The sequence below is a fragment of the Cherax quadricarinatus genome, chromosome 21 (assembly GCF_038502225.1).
Source record: "Cherax quadricarinatus isolate ZL_2023a chromosome 21, ASM3850222v1, whole genome shotgun sequence".
In the NCBI taxonomy this organism is placed as follows: domain Eukaryota; kingdom Metazoa; phylum Arthropoda; class Malacostraca; order Decapoda; family Parastacidae; genus Cherax; species Cherax quadricarinatus.
Window position 1 is genome coordinate 22,306,283 of NC_091312.1, and position 12,036 is coordinate 22,318,318.

At 40.4% G+C, this 12,036-nt stretch overlaps 1 protein-coding gene across 21 annotated transcripts in view; it reads right to left on the reverse strand.

Moving 5' to 3' along the window:
• bru1 (bruno 1) overlaps positions 1 to 12,036 on the reverse strand; it is a 507,347-nt gene that overhangs the window by 102,787 nt on the left and 392,524 nt on the right. For all 21 annotated transcript variants that reach the window (XM_070087294.1, XM_070087290.1, XM_070087297.1 and 18 more), the window contains 4 exons: positions 4,769 to 4,851; positions 4,324 to 4,372; positions 2,986 to 3,191; positions 1,140 to 1,280 (listed from right to left, as the gene is read on the reverse strand). In XM_070087294.1, coding sequence (XP_069943395.1) covers positions 1,140 to 1,280; positions 2,986 to 3,191; positions 4,324 to 4,372; positions 4,769 to 4,851 — 479 coding nt within the window. The remainder of the gene's footprint in view (positions 1 to 1,139; positions 1,281 to 2,985; positions 3,192 to 4,323; positions 4,373 to 4,768; positions 4,852 to 12,036) is intronic.

Consider the following 12,036-nt stretch of genomic DNA (forward strand, 5'->3'; position numbering starts at 1 on the left):
CTTGGGTAGCATTGAAAATTGGGTTGGACAAATATTCTGTTAGTGGGATGGTTTGTGAAGAACCTGTCTAATATGGGCCAACAGGTCTGTTGCAGTGTTCCTGCTTTCTTATGTACACCAGCCAGGTTTCTCCTTTGTATGGACTGATGAAGCCACTGTGTGGCAAAACGTTTCCTCGATAAAGATACCCAAGAGTTGTACACGTGTCTAATTTATCAACATGTCGGTTCTCTGAACCATTCATCTACAAACCAGCCAGGGTACTTCCCCACACACACACCAGCCAGGGTACTTCCCCCCCCACCACACATGATTTGATTTAATTGGGACTTGCGCATGAGAATAGAATTATCAAAGCTTGTTGCTTGGGAAGCACTGAAAATTGGGTTGGGCAAATACGATTCTGTTAGTGGGATGGTTTGTGAAGAATCTGCTTAGTATGGGCTAACAGGTCTGCTGCATTGTTCCTGCTTTCTTATGTACACCAGCCAGAGTACTCCCCCCCCCCCCACACACACACAATTTGATTTGAGTGGGACTTGTGCATGAGTGAATAGAATTATCAAAGATTATTGCTTGGGGATCATTGAAAATTGGGTTGGGCAAATACAATTGTAGTGGGGTGGTTTGTGAAGGACTTGCCTAGTATGGGCCAACAGGTCTGCTGCAGTGTTCCTGCTTTATGTTCTTATGTACACCAGCTGAGGAAATTGCTGCAGAGGAAGAGAAAGAGATGGAAGAAGATGCCTTCTTCAAAGATTAAGGACATTTGTGCAAAGTGGAGTGAGGTGCAATCATTTGTGGAGGAACATCACCCTAACCCTCTCCCCTCCTCCCATCTTCTATACACCAACAAGAGTTTTCAATGAAGGTAAGTGTGATATTATTGTTTTATACTTGATTTCTCATTCTTTTCTGTATGTAAATCTATATTTAATCTAAAAAAATCATTTTTGTTAATACTTTCAGGTGTCTGGAGCGGATTAATTGGATTTATGTTATTTCTCATGGGGAAAATTAAATCGGAAATCATCAGATTCAGGTTTAGTCACTCTCTCTGGAACGGGGGTCCACTGTAGTTAAAAAGTTTTCCTCGATCATATCCTTGCAACTTTTATAATGTAGTGAATACTACTCACAGCAAGGTACTGAGGGCCTAGTGCTGCTAGGTTATTTGCCGAGGCAACATTCCATAGGTTTTGAGTTACTTGATGGAGACGTTTCGCATCCTTTTCCTTTTGAGTGTCGGCAAATTTCACTACGAGTGGAGATGAGCAACCCTGAAAAAGTAAGATTAAATAGAAAATTGGAAATCACCTTGCTCTTTCCTATGTTCACTTTTAATTTCCTTCTTTTACATATCCACCCAAATCTGTTCACCAACCTTTGCAGCCCCTCTTCAGAATCTCCCAAAAGCATGGAGTTGTTGATAAAAAAGCAACTGTGACAACTCCCACTTTGTATTAGATTCTGCATATTTTAATCTGACATCTCTCTCAATACCCTAGCAATCACTCTCTTTACAAACCAATCTATACATATGTTAAACAACCAAGATGACATCACTCAGCCTTACATGATCTACATATCCTAACCTGACCCTCACTATCCTCATAACTCTTAATTTCATTCAGTAACCTACCACCTATTCCATACACTTTCAACATCTGGAGCATTGCTCCCCTGTCCACTCTATTATATGCCTTTTCTAAATACAGTGGTACCTCGGGATATGAACAGCTTAAAACGCGAACAATTATGTAAGTGTATTTATGCAAGTGCTTTTGTAAGTGTATTTTTCAGGGTCTGAAACGGATTAATCTAATTTACATTATTCTTTATGGGAACAAATTCGTTCAGTATCAGCACTTGAACAGCCTTCTGGAACAAAATAAGTTCGTATCCCGAGGTACCACTGTACATGAATGCAATGACAACTACCTTACGGTTTTCTAAATATGGTTCACTTATATGCTTCAATGATCTACACATCCCCTACCTTTCCTATAGCCTCCTTGTTCATCAGTGATCCTGCTCTCCATCTTACCTTTAATTCTTTCAATAATAACTCTTCCATACACTTTACCAGGTATACTCAACACGTTTCTTTCCCTATAATTTTTACACTCTTTTGTCCCTTTTTCTGCGAATCTCTAGATACCTTCCCCTTTTTCATACAATTATTGAACAAAAGTACCAACCACTCAAACTATAACCCCACCTGCTTTTAACATTTTTGTCATGATCCCATCAGTTCCAGCTGCTTTACCCACTTTCATTTTACCTACTGCCTCATGCACCTCCCCCACTCTAACAACTGGCTCTTCCTCACTCCTAAAAGATGTTACACCTCCCTGGCCACTACATGAAATTATTGCCTCCTCCCTGTCATCATCAACATCTAACAGCTCCTCAAAATATTCTTGCCATCTTCCCAAAACCTCCAACTCTTCATCTAATAACTCCCCTCCCTCTTTTGTTTTTGTCCAATCCATTCATTCCCTACTCCAAAACTTTTTCTCATTCTTAGCAAAACTTGATGACAGAACCTCACCTACTCTCTCATTTGTTCTTTTACACTCCCTTGCCACTCTCCTAATTTTCCTTTTATTCTCCATACATTCTACTCTCCTTATATCATTTCTGCTTCATGAAAACCTTTCACAGGTTATGAACATAAGTCTGTTGAAATACTGTAACCATAAAAAATTCAACACATTTTTACTTTTAATCTATTTTTGTTCAGTACAACTTAAACTTTGTGGAAGAAAATACTTGAGCAAACACCTACTGACATGTTTTGGTCCCATTAATGAAACATTTTCATAATAAAATATCTTGTTTGCCTATGCATCCTTATGCATAACTTGTTTGCATCATATAAGACATTTTAACCTTAATGTATTATGTATTTCCTATGATGGACTATCAGATAAAACTGTAGGAGCTAGAAATGAACTTAATTCTCCCATAAATAATACATACCTCCATTGTCTGAGAGTGATGCATTTTTTTAATGGCATTGATGGCACACTGACGAGAAGAAAATGTCACAAAAGCACATCCTTTGCTCTGACCACTAGCGTCTCTGAGAACCGTACACTCCTCAATAGTTCCATGAGAGGAAAACATTACACGTACATCTTGTTCACTGTACCTCTTACTTAACATACCAATAAACAATTTACGTTCTGAAATATAAATTTTATTATATTTTATACTAAATAATTTTTTTATAAAAAATTATGTATTGTGCACAGTACAATGTAGCATTTATAAAAGAATGGTAATAAATTGATGTGAAATCAATGGAAGATGTGTATCGGCAAGTGAGAGCATTATCAAGCACAATATTCAAGCAACTTAATAAGGAAACAGAGGATGGAGTGAAAAAGAAAAAAAAATGATGAATTGGAGGTACAATGGCTTGGAGAGTGTATAAATCTCTAGTAGAGAAAAAGAGGGGGTAAGGGTCATCCTAGCAAAAGGTTTTGCATGTGAGGAGCTTGGACATCCAACAGTCTTGTGCGAGTGTGGCAGACAGGAGTGAGTAGAGGCAAGTAGTTCTTATAACTTGAGGTTCTGTTGGAGTGTGAGAAAGGAAACATTTATGAAGGGATTCTGGGAAACCAGTTAACCACACTTGAGTCTTGGAAGCAGCAGGAAGTACAGTGACTGCACTCTGAAGGAGGGATGGGGACACTGCAGTTTGGAGGGGCATATAAACTGTAATGATAGAATGCCTCTGGCAAGAGTGATAGTGAGTGATGGTGAAAGTGTTGTTCTTCTATGGGTTACACAACCTCAGTGGGAGACAGCCAGTTTGTTAAAAAAAAAAATTAGGGCTTTTACTGAGTGAGATATTTTTAATAAGATGTTGCAATGTCTATCCTTTTTTTTCCAAATCAAGGTGATGACCATGAGCTTTACTAGCTAGAAATCAAGCCACAATTGGCAGACAGAGAACTGAGCCTCTACCATTAGATGAGTTGAATGATCCACATGGGTTTAGCAGTTCATGAAATATAATCTCCCCAAATAATTTCAGTGCAAACAAAGTGTAGAGAGCATCTCTAATTATACAAGTGTCAAACCAACGTCAAGACCTCTTTAGCAAATGTTTTATGTATTCATTCAAGTGTCTTTAACTCATAAAAACAATAGTAAAATTTAAGGAGGCATCTACCAGAAAAAATGAGTATGGTGAGAAAAAACTAGTGTCCACTGATAGGAAAAGCAAATGACAAGGTGTTAAACTAACAAATATAAGCATTAAAAAATTCTGAAAATAACATGAAAGCAAGAGTAACTAAATCATCTCACCATTTCTGTTCTCTGTGTCAGCTGGTTTCATCTGAATAGGGTGATGCATCTGCAATGGAAAACTTTTAGTTACACACTATAAAAAGCAATTATCATTAACCCCTAAACTGCTCAAATGTAGATGTATGTTCGCTCGTGTAGTGCTCCGAATGTAGACCTATGTTTTTATTACATACTTTCAAATGGAGAAAATCAAGGTCGGAGTGCTACGCGCATAAACGTAGATCTACGTTTGGACAGTTTAAGTGTTAACAAGAGTACCTCTCTGGATATGCAACTCTGATTTAAAAATGTTATAAATCATGAAGCTTTAAACTGATGTATCTTAACCTATACTGGAGTCACAAATTAAAATATTAAATGTTCTGTATGGGAGTTTTCAATTTTGGATCAAATTACCTATTTACTCTAGGCATAAATAACTGAAGAAAAAATATAAACTTACTCCAGATAATGTCTTGATGTTGTGCATTGCATTCTGGGCCTCGAGAGCTGATTTGCGGGCATAGAAGGTTACAAAGCAACATCCTGGAGGAAAAAAAATGTGGTATGTGGACATCATTCTAACACGTGTAATATTTTAGAGCACAGATTGTATAATAGGAAAGAACACAAATATTTTAATATACATTTTTTAACACGTCAGCCGTCTCTCATCATGGCAGGGTGGCCCAAAAAGGAAACACTTTCACCATCATTCAACACACACACTCCAACATTTACACACAATCACTGTCTTTGCAGAGGTGCTCAGATACGACATTTCAGATGTCACTCCAAACAGCAAATATCCCAAACCCCTCCTTTCAAGTACAGGCACTGTACATCCCACCTCCAGGGATCAAATCTGGCTAACCAGTTTCCCTAAATCCCTTCACAAAATATTACCCCGCTCACACTCCAACAGCTCAAGTCCCAAAAACCATTCATCTCCATTCATTGAATGATGATAAAACTTTCTTTTTTTGGGCCACCTTGCCTCGGTGGGAGACACCCGAAGTGTTTATTATATATATAGCCTCTCCTCACTTAACCCTTTGAGGGTCGACAGGCCCTCTCCGAAACTCGTTCTCAGGGTCGGCCAAATTTAAAAAAAAAAAAAATTATTTTCTCTTATGAAAAGATAGAGAATCTTTTTCCGATCATAACGACACCAAAAGTTTGAAATTTGATAGAAAACTTACGGAATTATGCTCTCGCAAAGTTAGCGGTCTCGGCGATGTTTACGCATCGGCGATTTTGCCCACTTTGAGCCCCATTTTCGGCCAATTTCACTGTACTAGTCGACAAAAAACATGAATATTTCGCTAGAACTCCATTTTTTCTATCGAATGGGTGCAAGAAACCACCCATTTATAAATTCAACTATCCAGTGCAGTGGTCAGAATTTAGCAATTTTGCCAATTTCACACAAATTTCAAAAGATGCCAATTTCCGAATAGGGTCCAGAATAAACAAGATAGACATTCCTGGCACTAAAATGACATTTCCTCTAGTCATTAGTCACGTCTCAAGGCCCCTCTTATATTCTTTTGCTTTCCACTTTGAATTTTTATTCTCACAAAAATTATAAGATTTACTGTTATGCAGACTACTGCATTAGTGTAAAAAATGGTATAAATATTATTGGTGCACTTGTGAAAGAATATTAGACTCACCAGTTGACGTGTATTGCACACTTAGCACGATTTGTTTACTTTTGAAGTTTGGTAAAAATCGAACATTTCTGCTACTTTGAGCTCAATTTCAAGGCACCTTTCATTGTAAAACCAGTCAAGATCATCTCAATTTCTGTAATATGTCTTCCATTCTATAAAATGAGACCAAGAAAACTAGAATAGAACAATAAATACCATACGAAAATACACTGCAAAGTCGCTGATTTATTAATAAAAAATGGTAAATTTTTTTTTTTCTCATTATGCACTGTGTGCTGCAGGATTTTTTTTAAACTGTGCACACTGACCACATAGACCCATTCTTTCATATGAAGGCCTACCAGCTTTCTCCCACTAGATTTGAGGCCGCTAGAATTTATGAGTACTATGACTTAAGAAATCGTAATGACACGATTGCAAATAAACCATACCCCCGGCCGGGATTGAACCCGCGGTCATAGAGTCTCAAAACTCCAGCCCGTCGCGCTAACCACTAGACCAGCTAGCCACAATAAGATTCATCCAACTAGGTATATTTCTACACCATAGGAAGGTTAGCACAGAGGTGCCTGTGCTAACCTTCCTATGGTGTAGAAATATACCTAGTTGGATGAATCTTATTGTGGCTAGCTGGTCTAGTGGTTAGCGCGACGGGCTGGAGTTTTGAGACTCTATGACCGCGGGTTCAATCCCGGCCGGGGGTATGGTTTATGAGTACTAGTACGTCAAAAACCCCTACGCGTAAGACGTACTAGTACGACGAAAACCCTCAAAGGGTTAACAATGGAGTTCTGTTCCTAAGACTATGTCGGTAAACAAATTTGTCACTAAGTGAGGAGCATATATAATGGTACTGGGTTTGTTTCAACCATCTTTGATATTGCTTTAATGTCACCTTTGCACCATTTATAATATTTCTGGTATATTATTAAATATTTATACATTATTATTATAATCATGGGAGAGCACTAAACCCATAGGATTATACAGTGCATGTGGGGGGGGATGGAAGGTATTCAGACTATTCAGGGAACTGGAGCACAGATCCAATTCCCTAGATCAAGAGCCCCTCACCAGCATCAAGGGACCTCCCTTGAGGGGAAATATTTATGCAGTAGTGTACTGTATACTGCAATACACATAATAAAGGAAATCAGCTTTAATATGCATTATTTAGGTATGCATACTGGTCAGAGAGCTCATTGTAAGTCCGAGCTGTCGGTAAATGAGTATGTCGCTAAGTGAGGAGAAGCTGTATACTATATATGTCGTACTGTAACCACAAACAAGTGGTACTTAATCAATAACAATGCTGTGACTAGCCGAAGGCTCGAAACCATGTTTTGGCCTGCAGTGGGATTGGGTGGTCCTGTGGGTTGGCGTCATATGATTTTCACTCACTGTGAGGAGGGCCAAAAGAACATGGGTTCGAGCCCTTGGCTGGTCGCAGTGTTATTGATTAAATACTACTCGTTCATGGTTAAAATATGATATATACTGCTTGTGGAGGTTAGTACACCAAATGGAGTAGAATGAAATTAGCTCTAAGGCACCCACACCATCGTGTCCTCGGATCACAGTACGTACAATGCCTAGCTCTCTTGGGTGCGTGATCTTTGTAGGATTGGGTGGTCCTGTGGGTTAGAGCATTGTGTGATTTTTGCTCACCATGAGGCGGGCCAAAATAACACGGGTTCAAGGCCTCAGCTAGTCAGTGTTGTTATTGATATACATGTACTGTGTGTGTGTGTGTATATATGTGTGTATATGTGTGTATATATGTGTGTGTGTATATATATAAATCAGACCCCCCAAACATACATATATATATATATATATATATATATATATATATATATATATATATATATATATATATATATATATATATATATATATATACCCTAGGTAGTAGGTTGGTAAACAGCAACCGCCCAGGGAGGTACTACCGTCCTGCCAAGTGAGTGTACAACGAAAACCTGTAATTGTTTTACATGATGGTAGGATTGCTGGTGTCTTTTGTCTCTCATACACACGCAAGATTTCAGGTACGTCTTGCTACTTCTACTTAGGTCACACTACACATACATGTACAAGCATATATATACACACCCCTTTGGGTATTCTTCTATTTTCTTTCTAGTTCTTGTTCTTGTTTATTTCCTCTCATCTCCATGGGGAAGTGAAACAGAATTCTTCCTCCGTAAGCCATGCGTGTTGTAAGAGGCGACTAAAATGCCGAGAGAAAGGGGCTAGTAACCCCTTCTCCTGTATATATTACTAAATTTAAAAGAGAAACTTTAGTTTTTCTTTTTGGGCCACCCCGCCTTGGTGGGATACGGCCGGTGTGTTGAAAGAATATATACATGTACATGTACATATATAGTGGAACCTTGATTTATGAGTGTCCCAACACACGAGTTTTTCAAGATAGGAGCCGTCACTCAGTCGATTTTTCGCTCCGAGTTACAAGCCATCATCCAAGTTACAAGTGAGCTTCCCCCTCAACCTACAGCCAGCACATCTCGCTTGTTTATCCATGGACATCATCTGCCTTTTCTTCTCAGCACTGTCCTTTGAACTTACTTTCTTTGGACTCATGGTGAGACAAAAATTTGGCAAAATAACTGCACAAAATGCAAGCAAAATGCTAGAGAAATGCTTCCACGGAGAGGTAAACAGTGCATTGAGTTGGCGGCATTCTGAAGCTCCTCATTATTATTATTATAAAATTATTATAATAATAATTATATTATCAAACTCGTGAAATCGTAATGACACGAATGCAAACAAACAATACCACAGGTGGGGTTAGAACCCGCGATCAGAGGGTTACAAAACTCCAGACCATCATGTTAGCCACTGGGCCAGCGAGCTACAATAAGATTCATCCAACTAGGATGAATAGTATGGTTTGTAAGCCTGATTTTCTATTTTCTATGCTCAATATGACCCACATATATATTTGCCTTTTACCCATGAACATAACACTCAGGGTTACAGTTGATTAACCTAACCTAACGAAGATGCATTGAGTGAAATCCACAGAAAAAAAAAATTACCACACGAGGACAGGTTCCAGTATAAAAATGCATTTTACAAGAATCCAATTTCCCATCTAAATGAGAGCAGTGGGGGGCACATAGCGTAGTGCTGATGCTGCTGATCCTTATCCTATCACCTTCTCCAGGACTCCACTTCCCCCCCACACATCAGTAACATGTTTTCCCAGGCAGCAGAAGATGCTGCATCAGATACTGCACAGCATCAGCCCTGCAGCCTCACCCTCCTTCCAATTTGTACCTAGAAATCGTTGGGGGCGGCAGGTAATGTGGGAGACTTGTACATGCTCATATTTGACAAATTTAAACCTTGCTGCCGCTGTTGCTTTGCTGCTGCTGCTGCTGCTGGTGCTGCTGCTGCTGCTGCTGCTGCTGCTGCTGCTGCTGCTGCTTCTATTTTGATACTGCTGCTTCTGATGCTACTGCTGCTATATTGCTGTTGTTAGTAGTGTTGCCTTCATTCTCGTTACTGTGCAACTAGTCCTCACAATGCATCCTTTTTTTTTATACACCCAGGTCAATTTTTAAACAATTTATGCCACAAGACATTCCCGACCTTAGTTGCATCTTTGATGACTTCTTTTTTATTAGATTAACGTTAATTTAAATAAAAGTAAGCTCGTCTCGACTGACACTATTCTCTAACTGCAACTACGAAGCTCCTCCTCCTCGCTAACTACTCTGCACTATCTTCTATACCTCTCATTCCAGTTTACCTGGAGTTTACCTGGAGAGAGTTGCGGGGGTCAACGCCCCCGCGGCCCGGTCTGTGACCAGGCCTCCTGGTGGATCAGAGCCTGATCAACCAGGCTGTTGCTGCTGTCTGCACGCAAACCAACGTACGAGCCACAACCCGGCTGATCCGGAACTGACTTTAGGTGCTTGTCCAGTGCCAGCTTGAAGACTGCCAGGGGTCTGTTGGTAATCCCCCTTATGTGTGCTGGGAGGCAGTTGAACAGTCTCGAGCCCCTGACACTTACTGTATGGTCTCTTAACGTGCTAGTGACACCCCTGCTTTTCATTGGGGGGATGGTGCATCGTCTGCCAAGTCTTTTGCTTTCGTAGTGAGTGATTTTCGTGTGCAAGTTCGGTACTAGCCCCTCTAGGATTTTCCAGGTGTATATAATCATGTATCTCTCCCTCCTGCGTTCCAGGGAATACAGGTTTAGGAACCTCAAGCGCTCCCAATAATTGAGGTGTTTTATCTCCGTTATGCGCGCCGTGAAAGTTCTCTGTACATTTTCTAGGTCGGCAATTTCACCTGCCTTGAAAGGTGCTGTTAGTGTGCAGCAATATTCCAGCCTAGATAGAACAAGTGACCTGAAGAGTGTCGTCATGGGCTTGGCCTCCCTAGTTTTGAAGGTTCTCATTATCCATCCTGTCATTTTTCTAGCAGATGCGATTGATACAATGTTATGGTCCTTGAAGGTGAGAACCTCCGACATGATCACTCCCAGGTCTTTGACGTTGGTGTTTCGCTCTATTTTGTGGCCAGAATTTGTTTTGTACTCTGATGAAGATTTAATTTCCTCATGTTTACCATATCTGAGTAATTGAAATTTCTCATTGTTGAACTTCATATTGTTTTCTGCAGCCCACTGAAAGATTTGGTTGATGTCCGCCTGGAGCTTTGCAGTGTCTGCAATGGAAGACACTGTCATGCAGATTCGGGTGTCATCTGCAAAGGAAGACACGGTGCTGTGGCTGACATCCTTGTCTATGTCAGATATGAGGATGAGGAACAAGATGGGAGCGAGTACTGTGCCTTGTGGAACAGAGCTTTTCACCGTAGCTGCCTCGGACTTTACTCTGTTGACGACTACTCTCTGTGTTCTGTTAGTGAGGAAATTATAGATCCATCGACCGACTTTTCCTGTTATTCCTTTAGCACGCATTTTGTGCGCTATTACGCCATGGTCACACTTGTCGAAGGCTTTTGCAAAGTCTGTATATATTACATCTGCATTCTTTTTGTCTTCTAGTGCATTTAGGACCTTGTCGTAGTGATCCAATAGTTGAGACAGACAGGAGCGACCTGTTCTAAACCCATGTTGCCCTGGGTTGTGTAACTGATGGGTTTCTAGATGGGTGGTGATCTTGCTTCTTAGGACCCTTTCAAAGATTTTTATGATATGGGATGTTAGTGCTATTGGTCTGTAGTTCTTTGCTGTTGCTTTACTGCCCCCTTTGTGGAGTGGGGCTATGTCTGTTGTTTTTAGTAACTGTGGGACGACCCCCGTGTCCATGCTCCCTCTCCATAGGATGGAAAAGGCTCGTGATAGGGGCTTCTTGCAGTTCTTGATGAACACAGAGTTCCACGAGTCTGGCCCTGGGGCAGAGTGCATGGGCATGTCATTTATCGCCTGTTCGAAGTCATTTGGCGTCAGGATAACATCGGATAGGCTTGTGTTAATCAAATTTTGTGGCTCTCTCATAAAAAATTAATTTTGATCTTCAACTCTCAGTCTGGTTAGCGGCTTGCTAAAAACTGAGTCATATTGGGACTTGAGTAGCTCGCTCATTTCCTTGCTGTCATCTGTGTAGGACCCATCTTGTTTAAGTAGGGGCCCAATACTGGACGTTGTTCTCGATTTTGTTTTGGCATAGGAGAAGAAATACTTTGGTTTTTTTTCGATTTCATTTATGGCTTCTAGTTCTTCCCGCGATTCCTGACTCCTAAAGGATTCTTTTAGCTTAAGTTCGATGCTTGCTATTTCTCTGACCAGTGTCTTCCTACGCATTTCAGATATATTGACCTCTTTTAGCTGCTCTGTTATTCTTTTCCGTCGCCTGTAAAGGGAGCGCCTGTCTCTTTCTGTTTTACATCAACTCCTCCTTTTTCTTAGAGGAATAAGCCTTGTGCATACATCGAGTGCCACCGAGTTAATCTGTTCTAGGCATAAGTTGGGGTCTGTGTTGCTTAGAACATAAGAACATAAGAACGAAGGAACACTGCAGAAGGCCTACTGGCCCATGCGAGGCAGGTCCAAGTC